Raw genomic sequence first — 26,527 nt, forward strand, 5'->3', positions numbered from 1 at the left:
ACAGGACCAAGGGATCACATATTCATTTGATTAAATTCACATAATGATGTGGTGTTTCCCACATCACAGCAATATCACAGAATCAGAGAAGCACGGAATCATTTAGGGTGGAAAGGATCTCCAGGATCATGGAGTCCAACTGTTAACCCAGCACTAACCACGTCCCCAAGTGCCACACCTGTGAACATACAGAAACTGCTGATTTTAACCAAATGCTATTGCATTTTAGACTGTGGAGATTAATTTATATTTTTTAAAATAAATAAAAATTAGTATTTTAAAGACAAATTAGGAAAGAAATAAGGATGGGAAAAGGAATTTTGCACACCGAATTCAGCCCACATTGAAAGACAGAAATAAAACTGGTGTATCTAAATCAACATTAGGTTAGGTGTTTGGCCTACAAAGACTAACTACTAATGGAAGATAACATAAGTTTTTGTTGTTACGGTTGGTAGAAAACTTGAGTTGTATTTTTCTGTTGTTTTGTTGGGTTTTTTTTAAGGTATAGTGACACTTTTCATAGAGAGGTGTACACAATTCTTCAATATGTCTATCTGTACATTTTTTAATCTCCTGACCCACAGAGGTAGATGATATCTGTTTTTAAGAGGCAAATACTGGATGAGACAATGCAAAGAAGAAAACAAGACTTTATTTCTTCTAACCCCTGAATTCAAACAGGCACCCCAAGGGTTTATTTATCTGTCCAAGCATAGCAGAGAAAGCAGCTACCCACACTTGAGTTACCAAGAAAGCAAAATATATCTTTTTATACTTATGCCTCTTCCCCCACCTTTATCTAAGACTGTGGCATAAAAAAAAAGAGGAATGTTTACTAAGCAAACTAAGATTTGCATGCCTCTTGGACACAAAGAGTATTCACTCTGCATCACTCACCACCAAAACTGCTGAATGTGCTTTAGCTGGGTAGGAGAGAAGTGCCTTGAGTCTCAACCTGTTTCATGTTGCTGCAGATTGGCACCCTGTGCTGCACAGTCACCCCTGAGCCAGGGAAAGGCAGCACACACCTGCAAGAGGCACTGAGCAGCCACCCCTCCTGTGTGCTGTGCAGGGACAGCAGCAGGGACAGACAGGTGGCTGCAGGACAGACAAGAACTCGTAGGTGTGCTCAGTCAGTAACACACAGATTGCACAAGGCTTCCTGAGGTTAAACACCAAAGCAATCTGCCCTCAAAAGCACCCTAACACTGACACATTATCAGCTTTCCTTTCAAAGCATCAATTAGCAATACTCTGAACTCTTATGCCACCTGCCACTACAGAACTCTAAAACCTCTTTTTGCAGGACTCACCCCACAGCACCAGCGTGCTGTCATCATCTTTAGCTAGAAAGTGGTAAACTTCAAAAGACAGCAGTGTATTATCTCTTACAAAAATACACAGGGAATCAGAGCTGGATAAAAAGCCTGTTTAATTCCACTGAGTTGTGCTCTGCCCATGCTCAGATATCCATTCCAGAGGAGCAGCACATGGGTACATGCACACACTGTTCAGCCAAGTAACAAAGTCCACTGTTCATAAAGCACACCAGGCTGGGGCAGTGTTTAACTCTTAAATCAGTAAAGAAAAACAAACCAAAATAAAGAAAATGCTTTTCTTGTCAGAAAGAACCCTATTTCAGTCCAACAGAAGTTCCTCAGCCTGATTTCCCTCTGTAAATCCAAGAACCAATGTCCTGTGGATGGTTTAACCTGTCACTTATCATTAGAGATTTACACAGCAGAGCAACAGTCCAGGACAAACCTTTGCCGTTTGCAGAGCTCTGATGTATTTCCAGTTCCATTTGTGCTCTCAGGCAGTGTTGTTCCTGCACCCCAAAAGCTACAGCCTCACAGAGAACGGATGGCAAGCTGCAGGAACTAGTGAGAGCCTCCAGAGGTGGCTCACTCTGTGGCTCCACTCCTACTATTTCCTGGGTTGAACAGCATGAAAGGGAGTGGCCCAAGCAGAATAGGTGTGTCTGTGTTCCCAAACAGTTTAAAGGAAGAGTGAGTATTTTCCTCTAGATATTATTCCATTACTAATCGAGATCTTGGTATGCTGTCTTTCAAACAATGACATGACATAATGTTCTGACCATCTCAAGTCAGCTGCTGTTATTGATAACTTTCTTTTTCATACAAAAGGATCCTAACCAGCAGCCTTAAAGGTTGACTGCAAGCAGAGGTGATTTTGTCCTGAGACTGTTTTCTGTCTGTTCTACTCTGCATCTCATCTCCACTCCACTGCTGCTGTTTTATGGCTGTACTGCACCTAAAAAAAGGAGGAAGAGGCTGTGAAAGAAACACTTTTACCCATTTTCACACACACTTACAACAGGGAAAACTGAAGTCCCAGGCATCTTCCCTCTGCTCCCACAACACCCCTCCCAGCAGAGGCAATTAGGCTGACTGTAAGTGCAGACTTCCAGGCATTTCCTTCTACGCACTTGCACATACCCAGAGACAAACTGTTCCTTCAGCAGCTGAATTAATGAATCTTTTTGTTCTGATTGATTTGCGTCCAACATCCTCAGCACCCATCGGGTTTGCCCTACCTCCTTGTAACATCCTCTTGGCAATACCATTCCCAGAATTACTTCCAGTTCCTTTCCATTTGTCTGCTTTCCCAGTTCCTTTCCATGTCCATTAAATCATCCACAGAACCCTTACGCTGTCTCCTTTAACTGCTTCAGATTCTTTCTGAATTTCTGCTCTAACCTCCTGAGCTGCACATTCTCTTCTTTCACTCTTTCTCCCCTGTACCCATACCAATGGTTAGTACCTTTAAGTTCTATTCCCCTGGAAGGAGGAGAGAGGGAAGACTGAAAGAGAAGTTGCTTAACCCTCATCCTAGGAAATTTAACTGAAAAGCAGCCAAGCACAAGGTGCAGAAACTGACAACTTGCAACCTGAAGCCCTCTCTAGAACACACTTACTCTCCTCTGTATATTATTATGGACTGAGAGATGCTGCTGAAAATAGAATCCTATTTTATCACTGAGATTTCACCTCAGATGACAAAAAACTACCACTTCTCCTCTAAACATGAAAGAAAATATGCCAGAAACATATAAAAAAGTTCGGCTTTTTGGTTGGGAACTGCTAAATAGGACCAAATTTTTGCTTTCATTCCCTCCTTCAAACACTATATCCTGAATTTCCTGGACTCCTGACTTAATTTTTTCCACAATGAATGGTCATCTTCTCAGCCAGCTTGTTAAAAATACAGTCATTCACATGCCCAGACAAATGTAAATACAGACACAGAACCTGGTCTCTACCTTTTTTCTCAGCCTGACATTGTTCTCCTGTGGTTTTATAAATTTTATTTGCTGCCAAATTAAGTGGAGAGCAGGACAGGGTGTTTACTCCATTTGGACTTTAACATGCCTGACTGAAAATTAATAGCTCATCAGAAACACTGCTTTCTTTCCATCCCCATTCTTCTTTTTAATAATCAAAGCACTCCACACTTTAATTACCATTACTAATCCTCTGACGTGGCAAGTAGATACAATTGTTCTTCTTCTACAGACAAAAAATTAAACTACTATATTCCCAGGAAGTGTTGACCGCTGGACTTTATTTATTTCATTTGCTCTGCTCCTAGATACAACTGCATGTTGTGTTTCTGTCCCTGATAAAATGGGGAAAAGGAGCTCCATGGGCTCAGAAACAAGGAGACGAGTTCCTCAGGTTCATCAGTGTGGTTTCTTCTGTTAACACATTTATGTATTTTTTGTTCAGGTGAAGAGGTGAAGAAGGAAGATGAGAATGAGTCAATACACGTCTCCATTTTGCACAAGTCACCACAATTCTCAGCAGCTGGCTATTATTAGTACCTACAGCATTAGGTATCATATTCAAGACAGGTATAAATACAAGTCATCTGTATGGCTGTTTATGTACAAAACATCACCTCTCTAATAGAGATGATTGCATTTTCACTTTCATTTATGTTCAGTTAATCAATCACACCTTGCAGCTTTGTACACCACCATCACTTCTCGTTGTACAAGTTCTGAGTCCCAGCTCAGGACCTTCTGTTTCCTAAAGCTGAAGGTCCAGTCTCCAGGAATTTCAGAGTATTTGAAATCTGCCAGTGTGCTGCCATAAACACTGTATGTTGTTCTCATGAAAAAAAACAAAAAAGCCATGTAAATCTTGCCAAGTGACAAGACTTGGAAATACTGCAGTGCATTATGCTCTGCAGAGATGTTTTTGTTGGCTATTAAAGCTCAGCTGAGACTTTCTGGCTGTTAGTTCTCCAGCAATTTCATTGGATTTAGCTTATTCCATCCTACACAGTTCTCAGGCTTATTGTAATTCCTACATAGTGATTTAAATAATCAATCCCTGTACTGCAAGGGATACACAGAGCTACATTGTCACCAGAAAAACAAAAAGACAACGACTCCATAACACAAACCAACAATCTCACTGACATTTCTTGAATTTAGAAGTTCATTTGTACAATTTTCCTTTCTTTGGTCACCTTTTTTTTTTCTCCCTGCAGTCTTTACATAACCCAAACAGAAGCTCCCACATTCATAAACTACCTACTAGCAGGGTGGTAACCTGCTAGTAGGTAGTTTATGACTAACCTACTAATCAAGAATTTTATCAGCCACTCCAGAAAACCACAGATCCATGAATCAGCACTGTCATGGCATCCAGTGGGAGACAGGCAAGGCATCACAGTTTTTCCTTCAAGTTTCAAAAGAATTTCTTCCTCAATGACATTGGATCATCTTAGCTCAGCCTGCTCCCTGGATGATTTTATCCCTGTTGAGATATTCTTTCCATACTACAGATGAGGAAAACACTGAGTGATCTTTCCAGGATAACATATCTCTGTGCCCAGCTTAGAAACTGAATCGAGGTCTCGTGAGTCCCAACCCAAAGGTCTAGCCATCACACCTCATGTTTAAAGAAAATTATTTATTAAAAAAAAAAAAACCAAACCCAAGGAAAAAAAAAAAAAACCTTCAAAGATTTTAAAGGATACCAATAAGCTTTTATCAAAGGAAATTAATTTACCCTGTTCCCTCACAGTTTATCTTCTTATGTGTTCTTACTTCAAGTCCCATATAATGGAAAATGCCCCTACACAGTCCCTGTGGTGCCACAGCCTTTGCACCAGAGCTGGTTCATAAGGGACAGTGCTACAACCAACACATCACAGGAGCAAAATTACAAGCAGACTCTTCCTCACTGTTTCAGCAAGCAGTTTTCCTCACCATACAGGCTGACACTCCTGATTGCTGGTAATTCTTTCCATTTGCAGTTTCCAGGGGTGATTCCTCCAGATTTTTTCCCCGTTCTTTGAAATTATTACATCAGTTTCACTGTCTCTGCCTTGCAGCAGAAACAAATCTACAATAACTTCCTCAGAGCTGGCACACAGCAATTATTTTCAAGTGTAACTGCTTAGAACAAGTATTATGCCATGTCTCCTGTGCTCCAGAAAAATGAAACTTTATAGACATATAAAGTGTAGCCAAGCAAACACTCCTTTCTTGTGCATTTCTAATTGCATCCTAATTATAGCATTTTACATGCATTTATGTACCTTTCATCCTAGGGTATCCCAGAGCATTTTGTAAACTGTCACACGGTTTTAAAGGAAGCCTATATTAACCCAGAGCTACTCATACCAGACATCTCTAGAATCCAGTGCAGCAGCCTGGAGATAAATTCATTATGAGAGAGATTTGGGCCAACGGCAGAACACTGAATCTCTGTAGTCAGAGAAAGACCCTCCCTCCCCCTTCAGCCATCATTTGAAATTCTTGCATATCCATTTCATTTGATGGTCTCAATGTTTTTAAAACATTAATTAACTTGTACAGTATTTTAATTAGTTAAGGCATTAACAAAGATCTAAAACCTGCAACAGGAAGTGCTTAAGGGAAAAAGCTTTAGAACCAGATCATATACTCAGAGATCCTTCTAGATTCTCTCTCACATTGCAGCAAAATGCTGATTTAGCTTTAGACTACCTCCAGATCAGAGTTTAATAGCTACTAATGCACCTATTTTCCACATTTTTTTCTAATTCCTTTTGGATTATGTCCCTGCTTTTTATTAATCTACACTCTGAAGTAGTGAGTTCCATCCTGTATTCCAGTGCTGTATGAAGAAATGCTTCCAAAAGAGCTCTTGTTTTGATTTGATTAGGCTGAGGCCAAAATACGTATATCCTCAGGGAAAAGAAGAAAAAAATTCTCTATTTCTCTACATGATTCTTCTGCACAAAGATTCCACAATATTTTATCATGTCTCTCAACACTGCTCAGTTTTGCAGGTAAACAAACATAGGAGCTAATTTTTTCCAGCAAAATAATCTGAAACAAGGCTTCACATCTGCATGAATACAAGCTGTTTATTTTTAGATGCCTAATTTTAGGCAGCTCGTTTTAAAAATTCCACCCATACAGATGCCAAGTTATTTTCCGAGGTCACACATTGAGGCAGCGACAGCCCTGATGAAAAAGCCCAGGCATCCTTGTCCTCACAATCATTATCAGAAGGCAAAGAGAAGGGGTAAACTGCACACTCCCCACCATATCCACGCAGGAAGGAAGGAGACTGAGTCAATTCTGCTGGGATTTCAATCTGCACTCATTAGAAATACAGATATTCCAGTTGGGATACACCGAGCTTTAAACAGTTTCTAGGCTAAAATGGCAGCCTCCCATTACATTTCATTTCAAGATTTACTTAACAATTTGCCATCCCCTAAGCTAAGTCTTTGTAAAGCCACAAGAACATGTAACCTCCCTCTGCTTTTCCAGGATCCAAGGTAGCTTGGAAACTTGCTGATACTGATTGCTTTCCCCTGACTTGGCTTTAATTCAGGCGCCAGGCAACGGATCACAAATGGATAACACAAAGATAAAATATTTGGCAGACAATTGACTGTCACACGCTTTCTGTTGCCAAGAAACAAAACAGGATGTATTAGAATTATCTCATTAATTAACTTTGCTGTAATTCTATTTTTTATTGGCATCTTGTTGGTTAAGCAAATGCTTTTTCTCTCAGAAGGAAAGCATGCTAAGCCTAAACAGGTACTTTTAATACATCAGAGGCTGGCATTTAACAGATCTTTACAGTAAATAACTTTGGGCCAGATCCTCTGCTAGTTATAGTTGATTTTTCTTCCTGATACTAAAAAAACAAACCCTTCCTTTTTGAAAGAGATTAGGTTAGTGGAGAGATCAGTTTACATCAGCTGACAATCTGAATCCTAATTTTCTGCCATCTCTTTTCCTTCAGCTTCAGGGAGTTACTAAATTATTTACTACAGGCCTGAAATAATGATTTGTTGTTTCATTAATTTCTTTTAAGAAGTTCAGTGCAGATTTTTTTCAATGCTCCTAATTTTGACACAAGTTAGTTGCAACTGTGATCCACTTGCCAAACAATTCTCCTAGAAAATAAAAATATCTAGATTCTGTCAGCGGCAGAATAATGTTTACATCCTTAATTTTTTTCCAAGGAGAACTCAACCTTTCAAGAAGTCAGCTAAGACCTAAATGAAAGGCCTGGCTGAGGGATTAATTCACAATGAGTAATAGCTGTAATGATTGTCAGACAACAAAAAAAATTGGTCTTTATTACATTAATGTAATTGGTCTTTATTACATTAATAAAGCCTAGGTCTGCAAGCACTGCCCATGAAAAAAGCTTACTTATGCTTCCACAGGTATTTTGAACAAGTGAATGTTTGCTACAGCAAGTTAAACCAGACCAGAAATGCTGAAGACTATTTTCAGTGTACACCACTATGAGCACAACAGCATTGTTTTGAAAAAGAAGCTGGTTTAAACAGTGCCTCCACTGTTTTCTTTAATGTCAGTGAAAACTTTTCTTATGCCCTGAATATTGTTCAGAGTGAGGCAGGGTTCTGTTTATGCTCTGCAAAGAGATGAAGAAAAACAGGGAAGTAAACCAAATTTTCTCTGGAAATCCTGCATGAAAATGCAGGCGTTTCTAGCCCACAGCATAAACAGCGATAGGCAAAAGTCAATATTGCAAATGTTCTTCTTCAGCCTTAACAAAAGCAGCATTATGCGTGTCAGGATTTTTAGTACAACACATCACACAGGACTGTCAGCTCAGGAGCTCCTCAGGCTGTGACACAACACACCAGGATGGGAGCAAAGCTCAGTGTTGGGGTTCCTGAGCCTCTGCCCATCCTCAGCAGTCAGCCTCCCACATGCCACGGTGGGAGTCTTTAAAATGGGAGTTTGTTTAATTTAACAGCGTCTCTGTGACATTACATCCTTTCCAAGAAGGAAAAGAGAATGCTAATGTCATCTCTGAAGTGAAGAGCCCACTGTTCTTTTGTATAAGAAATTGAGGTGTGGGACTGAGAGGAAAAGTATCGTACCCAGAGGGAAGGAATGGATGCAGGCTCCCAGTGTGTCACATCTGGCTGTCAGCAGTCACAGGCTGTAACACCCCACAAACCCCTAAGAACTGATGGAGTTCCAGCTCAACTTGATCAGCTCTGTGAGAGGTTCTGCAGCCAGGTGGGAACTGGACTCTTCTCCCAAGTAACTGACAACAGGACAAGAGGAAATGGTCTCAAGTCGTGCCAGGGAAGGTTTCAACTGGATGTCAGGAAAATGTTCCCCACTGACAGGGCTGTCAAGCACAAGGGAAGGGTGGAGACACCCACTTTGGAGGTGTTTAACAGATCTGTAGATGTGGCACTTGGGGACATGGTTTAGTGGTGGATGTGCCACTGCTGGGTTAACAGATGGACATGATGATTTTAAATGTCCTTTCCACTCTATGATTCTATGAAATGTTTACAAGTTCCATGGTGTAGGGATTAACTTTCCTTTAGCTCCTATACTAAATTCATTTATGGGATGTGCATAAACTTCTCTTGTCACAGCTTCATCCATTATTGAAAATGGCCCTTTTTTTTCTCCCTTCAAAAATATCATACAGTTTTGGATGCATGTCCTGACAGGTACACTTCTCTTTGACTGAACTGAAGCAACACATCCCTGTTTAGAGACCTACCCAGCTCCATCCTGTCATCAAACAAGGCATCAGCATTCCTCTCTGTCATTCACACCCCAGTAAACTCCAACTGTACAGCAAAAATCCTTCTTTTTAGTCCCCAAGCACAAAAAGGTCTCTTTATAGGTAAAACTGAATTTCAATCCATTTCTAGAATCCACAAGACAGTTTTTGTTTGGTTTAAGTGCAGATGCACCTGATGGGAATATTAAAAATGAGAACAAATGAACAGTGTGGCCCAACAAAAAAAGAAGTTGTCTCTTCAATAACTTAGAATTGCTTAGATAAATCACAAATATATCTAAAGACCAAGGCTCAAAAATCTGCTAGAAGGGAAATATCTCAAGCAGTTACAGGTTTTTATAGTCCTACATTTGCTTTAAGTATTAAGCACTGTTGATAGATAAGCATATTGGAAGAACTCAAATGATGTTTTATAACTCTTTTTTTTCTTTGCTGCAAGGCAATTTTTATCTCAGCCTGTTGGCTTATATTAAAAATTCTTTCATTAAATTTTTATCACCGCTGGTATTTCTACACATGAGATGTGACTCTAGACTAAGGAATTTATTTCTTATCACTGGGATTAAAGCAAGGTGATACAGAAACCTAAACAAAGGGAGTTTTTTACAACCATAAATTTAACATGTCTCATTAACAGACTCAATATATCATATGAGGATGTTAACCAGTAGTGAATTTGAGTAAATAATATTGGGAGGTGGTGTTGTTTGTTTAGTTTGGTTGTTTTTCTTACTTTTCTAGGGTAAGCTGAGAAAACTGAAAGTGTTAATGTAACAGACCTCAGGAGCAATTGCACTCAGTTATTCAACAAATAAGCAGTAAAGGAAATTAAACCATCAGAAATATGCAGGATTAAAATTGATAGCAGGATTAAAATTGATAGAGGTTGTTAAGGCAGAAGAAAGGAAGATTCTTTTAATTTACATTCACATGCTGTTACACCTACATCTTTTCTTTAGGAGTAGGACAATGGCAGCTGCTTCTACTTAAAACACACAAGGGACACCTCGCAGAGTCAGTGGTTCTATTTATTTATTTATCACCTGTGTTTCAAAGGACAGGAAATGAGAACCATGTCCCCTGTTACCTGCCATATCTAAGAGTCAGTTCCACATTGCTATTCCTCATATTCCTCATTGCTATTCCTGTTACTCAGTGCCCCATGCATTATAAACCACACCCAGAGCACAGAGAGCTCATCTGAGTGCAACTCCTTATTCCATTCTGTCCAAATTTTCTGCTACAGCAAGCAGAAATCTGCCAAGGACTTACACATGGGACAAAAATATTGAAATTTTGAATATTGAAATTTTTATTGAAATTTTCAATATTGAAAAAACATTGAAATTGAACATGGGCCATCACTCATTTGTCAGGTCATTCAGCACGAGGAGGACAAAGTTTAAAAGAGCCCTGACAAGCAAGAGCAATGCTTGGGGGATGGAGGAGGAGATCATGGCTTACGTGATTGCTGGAGCTCCTCTGATGTCAGATCTACCTCACAGCCAGTGCCTGCTTTTACAAGCAGCCACTGTCACTTAAGATATGAGTAAGGATGATAAGATTTCAGCCTAAAAAAAGTGCAGCCTGTGCCTACTGAGTGCAGATCACAGTGTGCAGGTCGAATTGCTGAAGGGCAGGAGCCCCTACATTCAGCACTTTACTGCCATCAGATTCCCAGAGCCTTAAAAGAGAATCACAGAGCAAATCCAGCTGGAAGGGACCTCTGGAAGTCTCTAGCTCTGCCGAAAGCAGGGCTAGGTCCAAAACCTGATCAAGTTGCTCAGAGCCTTTTTCCATCAATGTCTGAAAATGTCCAGAGACTGCACAACTTCTCTGGGTAATCTTATCAAGGGTTTGGACACATGCATGGTGAAAAAAAGATTTCCTTCTATTTAGTTGGGATTTCTCTTGGTGCACTTTTTGACTGCTGTTTTCTGCCCTTCCACTGTGCACCAAGGAGAATGTGGGAAGGGGTTTATACAGAAAACATGGATCCACTCAGGTCGTTGAAACCACCAATTGTACCTGCCCTTGGCATTCTCTTCCCCAGGCCCACACAAAGCCAGTGCCTTCAGCTTTTCCACGTAGGTCCCAAGCTCCAGATCTATAATCAGCACTCTGCTGCAGTTGCTCATTACACTCACTCTCCTGTGCATTTCTTTTTGCACAGGAGAGTGAGTGTAAAACTGGAAAAAAATTGGAAACGATTCCAGAGGAAGCCCTCAGCACTGAACATAGAGGAGCAATCACTTCCCAGCTATGTTCTGCCAAATCTTGTAAATCTTACTCTGCTCTGCAGCAAGCTTTCAGTGTCACCAGGACACACTGCTGACTCATGTTCCTGCCCCTCAGGACCTGCCAGTCTTTTTCTGCAGAGATGCCACCTGGCCAGCTGCTCCCGGAATGGCAGCCCCATCCAACGTGCAAGACTGCCACAGTCTTTGCCATCACACAATCCTTGCTGTCCATTCTTCCAGAATGTTTAAGTCCCTCTGAATGGCAGCCCTGTCCTCCCTGCAGTGCCCTGACTGCTTCTCCCAACCTGATGACATGGATGTGCTCAGGGGACATTCTGCCCCACCACTGAGGTCACTGATGAAGATGTTGGACAGAGCAGCTCCAGCATCAAGCCCTGAGGGACACTGCTTGGCCCAGGCTGTTAGCTGGACACTGATACTTCAAGCCTGAAGGTCTAGCCAGAATCCTACAAACTTTTTAGTCCATCCATTGGGCCCATAATCCCCAGGCTGACTGCAATTATGCTGTGTGAAATCAATTTCTTTGTGCAGTGGCTGGGAGAACAGTGAGTGCACCTCTCAAAGCTGCACCCCTGCTACACACCAAAGTCCAGAGAGAAATGGAAACAATCAACGCTTGTGTCACCAGCTGAGAATTCCTCCCTTTCCCCTGTATTACTATAATAACTTGCTCCTTCTGTCCATCTTTTTTCTATTATATTCACAGAAGGGATACCAGCAAGGCCTTTTAACACCTCATTTTCCTGTTATTAATTAATCTGCTCGCCTGCAAAGAACAGAAGCAGCGAAGATGTGGTCTGTTTCTTCTTTTTAAAGGATGGGCTGTTACAGCCAGCCATCCATCCCAGATGAATCAGAAGGCAGTTCTAGCCTTCAGCCTCTGAGAACCCTTGGAACAATTTTACGAACAGAAATTAATACAAGCAAATGAAATTAAGATGGCATTTAACTGAGCATTTAGTCAGCAGTTCATGCACACTGGTGACACCCACACACCAATTCTACCAATTTTTACCATGAGTTCCTTATTCACTCCATGACAAATCGAAAGTGGAAAAAACCCCACCCAACAAATAGTGGGCCTTTTAGCAGGCTGTTCATGTGCACTAAAGGGATCAGAAGCTGCACTCAAGGTCGCTGTGCTGCCAATGCAGGCAGCTCAAAACAAATTCCACCTGGTGTACCTGACTGCCATCAGCAACGGGAAAAGCTGAATAACACATTCCTTAAAGACACCTGCAATGGAAACATAAATCGTTTGTTCCACTCTGAGCAACTGATCTTTTTATGTAGACACCTTTACATGGATCACATATTCTTGGAAGCTCAGTTTCCAGATAACTTTATTACAGTGTCACTAATTTTTCCAGCTCAGAATTATTTTCAGCTTCAGATCAAATGCTATTTTTAAACTTAAACCCTGGCAATAAAATTGTCCTGGGGGTGTCTGGACTAAATTTATGATTAGTATTTTTTTTTTTCATCAATCTAAAATACTAAAATAATAAGGAACTGTGGTGTTATCCGACAATGGAAAAATAAAAATAGTCCACATTTAAGAGAGATCATTTTGTACCGAAGATATGAGACTTAATTTTCCTCATCTCTAGGCCACCCATAACTTATTCCAAGAGGGACCAGAATATGTTATAGAACTGTCTTTTAAAATCTCCCTCTAATCTGTCCATACCAAATCCCCCTGCTCATCCCCCCTTTTCTAGTCATCTGCCTCAGCAAACATAGACATAATCTCCACTGTGATCATAAATTAATTTGAAAAGCAGAAATTCCTGGAATTCTAGAATGAAACTCCCATTTTTCAAAATGCCACATTTAGACAATTTGAGAGTATAAGCACCTTCCAAACTAAACAAATAAACTGGGTCATCATAGAAGTCATCCTTATCGTTCTTCAATTATAGCCATGTAAGAAAACCAAAAATCTAATCCTGGAAATAATCAGCAGTACCTCCAGCCCAATATGCATTTTACACTATCAGAAATTAAAAACTGTGCTCTTCTGTGCAAATGATGTTACTTTTGGGTTAAGATATATAAAAATCAGGAGAAAAAATAGCCTGTTTCTGTCCCATTGAAGTTGCTTAAAAAATAAAAAGACTTCTAGCATATAATGCAATTAAAGCAGATGATAAATCCTGACTCTCTAGAAGACACTGCTTCCTACTCACTTCTGCCATACCAGAGCACATGATCCTTTCCAACACAAACACACACACCCAAATGTGAAGGCATTTCTCATAAATTTAAATACACATTATGAATAAAACTACCGTAAGGCAAGCTGACAGGAGACAAGTTGGGAATACCTTGGAAATATTTTAAATAGCTCCAGTGCCTTGGAGAGGTAATTAACTGTCCTGTCCTAGAACTAAATAATACAGAAGCTGAAATGCATATTTCAGAGGTGCCTGCAGTGAAACTCCTATTTGCAGCTCAGAATAAGGAAGTTCTATTTAAGGAAAAATCTACTTGAGGGGAGGATGGCTCCAAATCTTTCCTTAATTGAATTCTCACTTAAACTTCTTGTGTAAGTGCCATTACCCAGTGGAGCAGTGAGGTCTCTGCAGACAAGCACACACAGACTGACAAACAAACCTGCACCGTTGCCCGTCCAAGTGAGCTCCAGGTGATGTCCCCGGCTGCCCCACAGGGGTTAGAACACGTGTTCCCTGATGGGGGCATCTATTCCAGAACTGGGGACAAACACCTCTGCCTTTCCAACACGTGTGTCCTCTGAACAGCCTGAGAGCCAGCTCCAGAAGCCCTGGCACGCTCCAGAACTCTGGGAAGCGAGAGGCGCGAGCCCGGCTGGGACAGGGACAGGGACAGGGACAGGGCTGGCACAGGGACACGGCTGGCAGCCGGCCAGCACAGCCGGGCACCGCAGGCACAGCCTGCCCCGACCCAGCTCCTGCTCCTGGACAGCATCCACACAGAGCTCTGCAAGGGCTCAGCCTGCAACCTGGCGGGGCCATGGCTTCACAAGCAAGGCATAAGGTATCAGAGGCCTTGACGGCTTGGTGGCACCTCTGGCAGCCCTTCAGCTGTGACCCTGCTGTGCCATCACCTCGCAGCAGATCTCAGACCCATGGCAGTGCCACTGTGGAAATGATTCAATAGCAAGGGACTAAGACTCTTGGGAAGTCAGTGCACTTAGCAACACACAGGACAGAAAATTTTTAAAAAATCACCTCTGCATATTCCTCAGAACTACCCCATAAAAGCAGACGCCTTTTCCAGGCAGCTCCAAGTTCAAAATAGATTTCCTGTGATGCCGCATTAGCGCCCATGACCAGCACAAACCTTTAAAAATATCCTATGACAAGGCTCTGAATTTGAAGAGATCTTCAAACATCCTTCTTCAACCAGCAGAGAAAGCAGCCTGTCAGAATATTCTCAATTTTTCCATGTGGCAGAGTGGCACAGGCATAGCATAAGAGTGATATTCAAGCTATAATTTAGAGAGCAAACATAACAAATAGCTCAGAGCAGTTCCCATGCACCCATCCTTTCCTCCTTTATTACAGCCTTCCTGAATTTAGAAGAGAGATACAGCTTTTTTAAAACAATCCTGGCTGAGTCACTAATAAGAACAACAGCAACAACAAAAAATTATGTGCTGGGACTAACTGGCAAGATCTGGCAGTAGAGGAGGCCCTGAAGGCACAGAGCCAGACAGCTGGACCTCACTGGCCAGGTGGTGCATTTGTTCCTCGGGGAACCTGGCATTAGTCTCACCCAGCAGCTGAACCACAGGATAATTCTGGCTTAAGCGTTGGAAAAAGTGTTTAAAGACTTGCTCTCTCAGCTGTGGGTGAAGGTGGCAAACATCAGAGCCAGGGTAAAGCAAATGTAAATTACTGCACTGGGAGTAGGAGGTAGGCAAAATGAACCAGATTTAGAATGAGTGCTTAGTCCCTGATGCAGGCTTGAGGCAATGTTTTCTCACAGAGGAGAAACTTGGACACTGGGGACATGGCTCACTGGGATACTGCAGTGGATCCCTCTCTACAATAATTACCTGCTGGGGCACTGAGGATGTAGACAGGCAGAATTATTTTTGAATGCTGGCAGTCTTTGCATACAGACTATAATGGGTTTTCTGCCTGCAGACATTTCAGAAAACTAATTCAAATTAACATCTGAAATGCATTACAGAAACTACTTCAAAGCCTTTCGTGGACACTCTCATTCATAACTAAGAGTGACCTTAATCAATTTCAGTTAGCTCATTACAAGAATAAATTAAGATCAATCAGAGCCCCTTTAACTCTGAATTCACTTCTTTATTTAACCTGGATCAATTGTTCCTATGTCTCTCCATCAGACCACGTCAAACTATGAGGTTGGAGAACAAATTGAAAGAAACAAATATTCCTGCAATATCTCCCTGGTGGTTACACTAAACCCTGTAACACAACACGTTCTCATGTAAGGCTGTTACGTTCTTGCTTCTAACACCAAAGTAACTGTGGCTGTAAAACTCCCTGTTTCGGATAAAGGGAAAATATCCTAGTAATATCTGAAAATGACAGAGACATTGGATTGCCTGGACCACTTGCATTGTTTCATTCGTATATTTTAGCTTCTTCTCCAGGACTGTAACATCCACAAAAGTTCTGAGCATGTTTAACTCGCCCAGAAGGTCTCAGACCAATGGCAGGAGTAGAGAACAAGGAGTAAATCTGTCATAATTAAAATTATGTCATCTTCTGTCATCTCACTTCACTATTCCTTAATTCCCATTGCCAGAGAGCTGGTTCTGTACTGGTGACTATACTGATGCAATGGACAGCACGGCCAGGTACCATCTGCAATTGCAGCACTACAGAAAAGTCTAGCATTTCCTGCAAATATTTGGCTGCAAAAGCCTTGTGTACTCCAGAAAAGCAACCCTTGGAAGAGCTAGGGGCAGCCTTTCTCCCACCCCCTGTCCCCTGGAAAGGTTAGGTTCTGGCTGGAGGTCAGTGAGGGACAGGGAGGACAGGGTGTCAGGAGTGACAGGGTCCTGTTCCCCCACATCAGAGGAAGCAAATGAGCACCTGCCAGGCCCTGCTCCATGGGCAATGGCAGTGGAATGCTGCAGGTGCTGCCAGCTGGGATCTGAGCTGCACTCCACAGCCCTCAGCTCCTCCTCAAGTGCAGACTGTGCACAGGGACTGCTGTAGGAGCTCAAAGCAATGAACCAAAACACCCTGCATGCTGCACAAGTCTTCAGAGCTGGAAATAGGTTCAAGGATCTGGTAGCAGCACTGAGCATTGAGGGTTTTCCTTATAACCAGGGTTGCCAACTGCCTCACTTGTGGACAGGAATAACTTGTTTTGACAGATTTACTGCTCTTGACATTTCTCCCCAAACCTTTAATGAAGTTTTTATGAACCATTTCCTTCAAACACCCTTTCACAAGTTGACAATGCAAGGAAGTTACATTTGCAGAGTGGAACAAAGTCAAACAGACAGATGGGAGGCAAAACAAGCTGAGAAGAAACTCACGCTGCTTGCCAAGCATCTTCCTAATATTTTCCACAACAAGCTGTAAGCAGTATTCCCCACTTTCTCAAATGTCACGTTTTCCCTAAGACCATGATTTTTAAGTCACCTTCTACTCTCTTACAGCATTACTAAAAGAACAGAATTAGTCAGACAACCTTTTTGCCTAATTGGAGGAGTAGCTTTGTTATATGTGGCAAGAATCTGTGTTTATTGCTCATGTACCTAAAGTGATGGGCAGTGGAGGAACTGAGCAGCATTCCACTGATCCAGCCAGTGTCACATTGACTTCCTAAGGAAAATCAGCCCAGTGCCTGTGTGTTAACTGAAGGCTTCTCCAGTTACTTTGAAATTCAGATGAGTGTAAACCTTTGGGACTCCAGACCGAGCTGTCCTGAGCTGTCAGTGAAACCTGGAGCAGCACAAACTGAGGCGTTTGTCCTTGTGTTGCCACCTATATCAGTTACTTTGGGTTTGCAATGTGCACAAGGAGGGGGTGTGATGGGAGGGGGTTACCATGATTCTCTCTCCCTGTCTTTAGCATTGCTCACTGGGTGTTGCTCTGGAAGTGCCAACACTACCAACACACAGCCATGAGCAGAAAGGCAGCAGCAGTGAAGCTGCTTGGGAAGAGCAAGAAAGAGGTGGTAACAAAACGCCTGCAGTGGCATCCAAGATGCCAGAGCTCAAATCCCACCTGTGTCAGAATTCTTGAGGAATCTTGGGCACACCATGATAAAATGTTAAAATGAATGTGCACTGGAAAACAATGGTTCTTTCTACTTGCCTTAGGTCTAACGCTAAGACTAATAAAAACCTATGAACACTTAAAGCCTTCTTTAATTGTAGGTTTCCTGAAAGTTCTTATGTAAGACTTGTGCAGGAGACGAAGGAGAAACAGACCAGACTTTATGCTGCCTGACAGAATGTGTGCCAGCTGTCCACACTGCCCTCTGAGTTGTACATGCAGCACCGCCTGTCCCAAAGAATTCAAAGAACTCTACAACTTTTATTGCACTATGCATTAGGCTGACAGAAAGTCCTGATGCACAGAACTCCTACTTTGGTGAGCAGGAGGGGTTTCACATTCAGAGGGCTTGTTGGATAGGACTGGACTGTGCAGTATTTCTTGGGGGTAAATCCAGATCCTGAGAGCACAGCAGATTGTCTGTGATTTCATCCTGTGATTAAAGTAATTCTTTTTAACTGTGAACAACTTTTTTGCTTTGTTTTACTGTCCATCTACATTTTGTAATAGAATGAAAAGAGATCCAGTATTGACTTTAAGAAACATGTGGGTACCCCTATCCTCTTCAAGACAAAAAAACCTGAAGACATCCCAGGGAGGAAAAGCAGAGATGAAGAAATGTGAGAACAAAGGCAACCTGTCACTTTGCTGAGCGCTCTACTTGCAAGTCCACAGCCTAATGAAGACAGGTTCAAGGAAGGCAGCCTTGTTTGGGATGACTTCTACCAGTAAAATTGTAACAAAACAACAGGAAACAAACTGGTGAATGCTGTATAAGCAAACTGTAACATTTAACACTAGAAGCTGTCAATTACATGGGATACAACTTCTTGCAACACTGAGACAAGTGGAAAGTATGATAATTAAGTAACCAGACCCTGTTATCTGTATTAAGTAACTTACTGATACATCTAAAAATAAAGCAAGCAGTTAAATGTGGACGAGGAAAACAAATAACAACTACAACATTAAAATCTGATCACAGATCTCTGAAAGGGTTTCAGGAACTTCAATGCAGTCAGAATCTTGATTTCACATGGTATCAACCAGCACCTTCACAAGGAGCTCACTGCTACACTGCGAAGTATCATTAACAAATATCCACTGTCAGTGTCATTGACAGGCCAAGAATCTGTACTGTTCCTCCCTCACAGAAATTCCCTGATGAGGGCTAAAAACAGAAAGCTCAAACTAATATATTCTGTGAAATGGTGCAATGGAGTGGATTTTCTCTCTTCCTTTCCCTATCACATCTGTTTATTCCTGTACTCAAGTGTGTGTTTCTACATTGTCACTGGGCAAGCAAACACTTGTTACAAGTGCTGCCTCCAGACTGACTGGCTTTGTACACCAGTACTTGGCAGTGACTTTCTCCTCTTGAAAAGACTAAACAAGGAAGGAAAGAAGCAAGCCTGGGGAACATAAAGTGCTAATTGTCATAATGTGGCCTCAAGAGAAAACTAAGTTTTACTTTCTTCTACTCCGTTGCATCAGTAATTTGCTAGAAGTCTGAATCTCTAAAAGCTCTTCTAAGCACTGCTGCTATTGCCAGTTTCAAAGTCAAACTCATTTGTACTTTCTGCCTTCACTGGAAAAAAGGGAGGAGGTGGGGTTCATCTGCATTAAGGAAAATAGATGTGACAGTGCTCCTCCTCTCACCTTATCAGCAGTCAGCAAGTGTTCAGGTAAAGCTGATAAGGAACACTGCTCACAGATACAGATTCATCTTAGGATATTTCTGAGAGACAGTTTCAGTTGAATAGGAATTATATATTCAGATAAAAAAGGCTGAGAGATCCAGATACATAGTCCATACTTTTCAGAAGTATTTGGTTTAAACTACTTTTTCTGTAAATGAATCTTTGTACAGGACTAGATGAGAAGTGTGCCTAGAAAGCTCACCAAATAAAACACCATACTCACATTCCTGAGGCTGTTCCTGATACTGCTTAAAACAGACAGTGCAGTGTGGTAAAGGAACAAGACAGGGACGGCAACAGAAATGGGAAACAGAATTACCAATCAAATAACTGAATCTCTTTATCTGATTAAAGATGGTCTGTGTGTAACCTCTTAAAAATCAAATTCTATCTAAAATTTGCACCCAAAAAAACTATAGCACTTGAATTTACTAGGTACCCTAAAGAAATTAGCCAAATATTTTTCAAATTTTTTTTTTTTTTAAGGAACAGAAAAGACCCACCCTCACCATTCTGTTCCTGTTAAATCAACACTCAAGATAAAATCCTCACACATGGACAGAAAAACAATTTGATAGTATTTACTTAAACACCTTAGTACTCCCTCTTTTTCATTTGTAACATGCCACTCTACTCCCTTACAACTTCATACAGCACTGTCACTGAAGAATCCAATTACCAGACTACCAAAATTTGTTTAAACCAGCTTTCAGTAGTAAAATCTAAATCCCAAAAAATACCCTAAATCTTTGGAGAAAATAGACACAGCCTTATCCATATTGTCCCAGCCCCATGCTGTATTATTATACACCTATCAGAGCCACACTGCTGGATGGCAGCTACATACTTCAGTAGCAATGGATTAAAGAAAGTTGCATTTCTTCTTATTAAAAAACACCATTTTAAAAATGAGAGTGGTCAGAGTCATCAACAGTGGCAAGTCAGTGGCTCTGAATGGAAGAAAAGTGAGGCTAACATCCATCTAATCCTCCTCCCTGTTACAGGCATCCTGGAAACTCTGTGGGGCAACAGCAAGGGAATTGTAACAGCAGAAAGTAAAGTCTTGTAAATCTGGCATTAAACTTGTAGATCTTCAGTCATCAGGTGAATGTTCCAGACAAGATAAAATAACATCAGGCACTACACACACAAAGCCTCATTAGGAATACCTGCCCAATTTAATCAGACAGCTGAGGGCAGGGGAATACTCCTAAATCCTTCTGGTTTTCTATTCCTTAACTGACCCCACCAATTTTCCTAGTTTTCCTATACAAATTATAAAGCTTTACTTTGGCTTCTTCTGTCAAATTTTAAAACTTAATTGTATAGGAAAATGTAGAGGTCTACTCTTTCTGTTTGATTTTTAAATGGCAGCAACACTTTATAGCTTTCAAAACAAAAAGACAATTATTAAACACATCATCTTTGTAACTCTCAGGCTTTTGAAATTTTAAAATGGAAAAAGATTTGCTGAAGTAAATCTTCTTAAAAATATACTGCATGAAGATTATTCTCTTTTAAATAAGAAAATGGGTTTCTTAGTTGTACAGAATATGGAGCCCATGCTGTAAAGAATCCAGAGAAGTCTAGGCCTCTTTCATGTATGACTTTGATGATTACTCAGAAGCATAAAATAAAGAGGGCATAAGCAATGCAAGGTTTAAAACAAGAAAAAAAACTTTCAAAAGATAAAATATCTTCCTAATGTCAGTCTCACCCACCACCTAACCATGCAGCTTCTGTACAGTCTGCCTTTTGCCAAATCCCTTTTATAACTAGTAAAGGAAATGCTATTCATTTGCATGCAGCTGCAAAAATAAGAAAGGTAAGCTTCTTACACTCATTTGAATATTAAATATAACACAATGGTTTAAGATAAAAGAATCTCTTTCTTTTTAAAAATAGGAACACATAAGATATTATTGATTACCTAAGGTACTGCATGGTTTAGAGAAGAACTGCAGCTACTGGTAACGAGGTGTCCCTACCATGGTCCCATGTCTCATGGAGTTGCTACTCTGCTGCAAAGTGAGAAACAGGCTGCCATGAGAAGAAACAGATGCAAATGTCAGATGTAATGTTTATACTCTTCCATCCCAATGAATCCCAGAGAGCATTGCAAACTTCACTAAGTATTTAAAAAGTGTTCCAAATCTCACAAATATTTTGTTAGCAATGAAGTCATCTTTTGACAAAGATGCTACTGCTACTACAGGCAGCTCTCCCTGGGCTAGAACAGTATGGCAAGCTAAGTGTACTTACAGTTCATGTATATGTAAATAAACCAAAAAAAAATCAACCAGAACACTGGACAGTGTTTAGGGAAGAGGACTGAAAAGGATATATAAATAGTTCTGCACCAGAAATAGTCAAGAAAAGAACACTCTTCTCCCTTCTATCAGACAAAGGTCAATAATGGGTTATGGAAAATGTATGCTCACTTTACATGCCTGTAAACTGAGGCCCTTAGATAGTAATAAATGATCTTAATAAAAGAATAATACTATTAATTAAATTGCAGTAATTAAAATTACTTTGAAAATCAAAGGTAAGCCAATATTGTTGACATTGTTGCCTGTTCATTTCACTTCTTGCATTGGCAACATCAATTATTTGGCACAGACAGCACATGTACAGATCAGTAGCTAAAGCATGTTTCCAAAATTGTTTCACACAAGAGAATCCCATGAAGATTAAACCTCTAGAAAAACATATACAGGTAAATGCAATACACTTTGCATTTTCCTCTTCTCTGCTCACAGTTCATCTTCAGGACATTTGGAAGCTCAGAACCCTACATGGAAAACTTCTAGATGCCACTCAAAGAACAGAGGCAATACAAGTCAAAGGTCTCACGCAGCCCAGAGCACACTTTCTCCACAGCACCAAAACAGAAATGAGAGACAGGAGGGGACTGAAGAATTCACCAACTGCCAAGACACTTCAACCCTCCAGCAAGTGCCCTATGCATCCCATTTGTGGGCAGTTTCTGGAGCATCCCTCTGCCAGCCCCTGCGCCCTGGGCAGTGGCAGCTGCCTGTGCCCTGCAGTCACAGCACGTTCAGCCCCTCAGGGCCCCATGCCAGGGATGCCAGGTTCATGTCCACCCACATGTGCACGTGTCCAGGACATGTCTGTGCCCTGCAAACACAACTTTTCCACAGGCTAGGGGTGAATGTACTTGGAAGGTGAATGCTGCTATTCCTTTGGAGTACCCCAAAACCACTGACTGAGCAAAGTGTTCTAGAGATTATTAACATGCTTTCCATCATCTGCTTTTACAGTATACTACAGGCTTGTTATTGTTTTTTTTTGTTTTTTATATTTTTTGTCAAGACTTCCACAAAATATAATTTATTTTAGAGAATTTAGAGGGTTGGAAAATTAGAGGATTACAGGATGCCTACCAGTGAACTGGATTTGTGTTCAGAATGCACACCTGTGAAAAGTGCAAGATATCTTAAAAGATCTGTTATAAGGCAAAAATTGTGTAAGTGATATTTCCAAACCAATATATATATACCAATTTGGTCTTGGGGGAACAATAAGAGAAGAAAAATGTTGTTTTATAAATGTAAGTATAGTTTTCTAATTTCACTAAAACTAAGAATTTGGATGGATTAGTGTCACAGACTCAATTTCTTCATTCATTTCATTAATTTCAGCAAAAGTCTGTTGCAAGGATTTTAAAAGTCTAAACAAGCACTTTTATTTTCCCTTCTACAGGTTTCCCATGATTTGTATTTAACTGACTGCCCTGATATTTCTAAGAAAAAAAATAGGTATTTCTTATCTATCTCATCTACACCATGTATAATTTTAGCAACTGATATGACACAGAAAGAGGATGAAGAATGGTGCCTCAGACAATCCCAGGGAACTTAATCTTTCATCATGGCTTTCCAGCACAGATCATGTTAGGGTCTCTTTTCTGAACTCTCTGGCTTGAGTCAAAGGAAATGGAACTGCAAAATATTCCAGAAAAAACATATACCACTGACCAATAGAAATGAACAATATTTTTTATATGCCACATTCCCTATTTCCTTTCATCTGGCACTTTGGTCCTTCTAAGCAGCCTAAAAAGCAAGGACATGAAAGATATCAATCTGAACACAGAGTATTCATGATGAATATTTAAGAGAAAAAAAGAATCCTAGTTTTCATATTTTCAGCTTCTACTGTACTGCCTAGGCAATAGTAAACTATTTCTAGTAACAGCTGCTAAGAACTCTGAAGAGTATTTTTAGGATGTAACCAAGCTCAGGGTATTTTTAATCTATGATTATACATTGTCTAAGTCAGATCAGCATCAGTTAGGAGGTTTAGCCAGACTCTGCTCTTGTTGTTATACCCTCATATAACCTGAGATTACTTCAAACCAAATCTTTATGACAGGCCTCTTAAGGAAGTTTATAACAGAGAAAATTAAGCAGTCCTGCAATTTCTTGGGCAGGGAACACCTTCATGAGAGTTTCATCTCTTTTACACTGCAACAATAACAGTAACTGCAATAAACAGACTGGGAATGGTAACTGCAGATAGACAGACTGATGTTTTCCTAAGTTCCATAAACCCTAACACTGCTATTTTAGCCATACTGGAAAAATTCATTAGTTTCACAAGGCTATGTCAAATTTTCTCCAGTGCAGCAAGAGATGAGAATGTGGCTGGTCTGATGAAAAATGCAGAATTCTACAGCCTTCAGGAGGGAGCACTGGGTGCTTTCTCACTTGTTTATTTCCTCACTCTTTCCAAACATCAAGCAGCTGAGATGACAGGATTATGTAGATTCAATCTTTTGCTTGTATTTCCAGATTGTGCTAAAGATAAGAGACAATTTTACAATTATTTTTTTCTTATGGTTGGGATTCTGAGAGAGGCTCTCACGGAAATGAAGAGGTAGGAGGTAACTATCTTTGTCAGAAAGGCAACCCAGCTTTGCACTGAGTAGTAAGGGTATCTTTTCCACCTCCACATTAGTTACTTTTCCCTTTGCGCAGTATTATGTAACATATTGCTGTGAAACTGTCTTGCAGTTTAAATTTCTCTACCCAAAACAAAAGGGGACCTGCTCCCTTACTGCCACTGAAATTGTGCACTGGTAGGAAAATAGAACAAATCAGTCGGAGGTTTCCAGACTGCACTGCTGCGAGGAATGAGAGAACAATTTACTGTTAAATGGCTGCACGACAGAGCAAAGGGATACCATCCATGCCAGAGTGTTTAACCAAACCAAGAGATCCAAAAAAATACTGCTTGCTTCTCTCCTGCTAACACAGAATTAAGGGCACAGGAAGAAGGATCTCAGCAGGCCACCGACTCACACTGACAAGAGGAAAAGCAATAGAAGTGATTTTAACCAGCCCTCTCGCACTGTTCTCCACCACAAGCATAGAAACAGGATGCACTTGGATCCAAAAAAACCCAGTAACTGTTATAAATTATTTATTGAAACTCTGAATTTTTTCCCTTCTGCTTTTATTACTCCAAAGAATAGTAACAGGAAAAAGGAAATATAACACGGAAAAAAAATACCACTATAGCAACAGAGGCACAAGTACTTTGAGACCTTCCCCATCCTATTGCTTCTGTATGACACTATCTGGTATCTCAGAACCATTTCAGCAAAGGAAAGCCTAAGTCAATGGGCAAAGAACAAGGAAGTCCAGCAAAGTGTGAGTGTTTCTTTTCCATTGCAGCTTCCTTACTCTCTCCCCTGGAATCATGAGCACTTTCATAACAGAGGGGAAGGGTGAGGGCACCAGCCCAGCCCAGCCAGGCTCACCCCTGACACCTTGGTGTTAACTGGGTGAAACATAGATGCTGTAGAAAATTACTCCTACCCTGGAACACTGACCCCCTTCACCAAGGGAAAGGAGAAGGGATTAAATGAGTTGGGAGAGTCAAAGAAAAGGACAACATTGAAAAAATAGCTGGGATGTGGATTCCCCACTCCAGGACTAAACTGAATTTCTGAAAAACTGTGCAGAAATCTGTAGAGCCTAAAGTTCTTGCTTATATCTAGTACACTGGGAAATAAAATCAGCCTATTTCCAGAAGAACTGACTTGCCTGTTTCTTTTACAGGTGAAGCCTGTAATTCCAGAGTCATCAGCTGGAAGAACAGAGGTGCTCAAAGGAGCTCACACAGTGCAATTAAAATCCTGTCATGTCTGGAGTAAAAAAGACCAAAGCTCACCTGCTCCAGGGCTAGGCCACCTGAAGATACAGCTCCAAAAGACTTCAGAAACTGAATCACAGACATCAAGCTCCTCTGGACACAAGAATGTCTGACAGTGGCCATAAGTCACTTCAGCTTTCTATCATTCAAACCCATTTTATAGCTAGGAATGCAAAACTAGCAGGAGTTTGGGGATGGCTACTGCCAAATCAATATCTACAAACAAGCCAGAAAACACATTAATTCTTACCAAGGGGTGCACTGATTACACACAAGAACACCATGAAAGCAGGGTGATTAAACTGGGTGGAAATACAACCACAGGACTGCAACTATTTAGTGACACAACTTCAAATCTGGTCAACTACTACTCAGAGATGTCCAGAGTTCCAAAAGGCTTGCAGATTGGCACAGAGGAGGCTGAGATTCAATGCAAAAGCTGCAATGTGGGCAGGCTCCACATTCACCCAGGGAAACACTTGCCCCAAATGACTGTTCAGAGTAACCAGAGAGAGCCAGCAAAGAGGGCTCAGAAAGTTTGGTACAGCACTCTGAGAGGTCTGCAGTGTGTGTGCAGTCTTGTACCCACATGATTCCTTCACCCCAATTGTCACTGATATCCAGTGCTGAGCACACAGGCAACACAGGAAAATACTTGAGCAGGATACAGCTACAAAATGGGAAATTCCCACTAAACAAGGGCACGTTACATTCACTGCATGCCCTCAAACCAGTAGAACCTGATGATTTTAGAACAATAAAGCATAAAAAGTCACAAACTACTTAAGAAAAAAACACATTAATGATCTCTTTGGTAAGAGGCATATCATAAGAATATGTGAGAAAAAACAACTGTGGTTACTCTTAACAGAAAACAGAGATCCAAACAATTCTAAAAAACCTGGGCTTCAGATTCAAATGTAGAAACTATTTGAAAAAATTTTATAAAAAATAGACTGTAGCCCTGCATCCTTTTGAATAATTAATTTTGGGTGAGTAAAATTCAGTACATGTAGTTTATAAACAACATTTTCTATGATGCCACAAAGGAA

At 40.8% G+C, this 26,527-nt stretch overlaps 1 protein-coding gene across 15 annotated transcripts in view; it reads right to left on the bottom strand.

Annotated features, from left to right (window-relative positions):
- Window positions 1-26,527, bottom strand: part of ABLIM1 (actin binding LIM protein 1) — a 191,157-nt gene that overhangs the window by 141,682 nt on the left and 22,948 nt on the right. For 14 of the 15 annotated variants that reach the window (XM_041415813.1, XM_041415810.1, XM_041415809.1 and 11 more), the window contains exon 1: window positions 1,768-1,901. The exons of the other annotated variant lie outside the window; for it this stretch is intronic. In XM_041415813.1, coding sequence (XP_041271747.1) covers window positions 1,768-1,807 — 40 coding nt within the window. In that variant the 5' untranslated portion in view covers window positions 1,808-1,901. Of the gene's footprint in view, window positions 1-1,767; window positions 1,902-26,527 lie in introns of those variants that run through there. 15 annotated transcript variants of the gene reach the window in all.

This window comes from Onychostruthus taczanowskii, unplaced genomic scaffold, assembly GCF_017590055.1.
Source record: "Onychostruthus taczanowskii isolate IOZ18803 unplaced genomic scaffold, ASM1759005v1 scaffold5, whole genome shotgun sequence".
Taxonomy (NCBI): Eukaryota; Metazoa; Chordata; class Aves; order Passeriformes; family Passeridae; genus Onychostruthus; species Onychostruthus taczanowskii.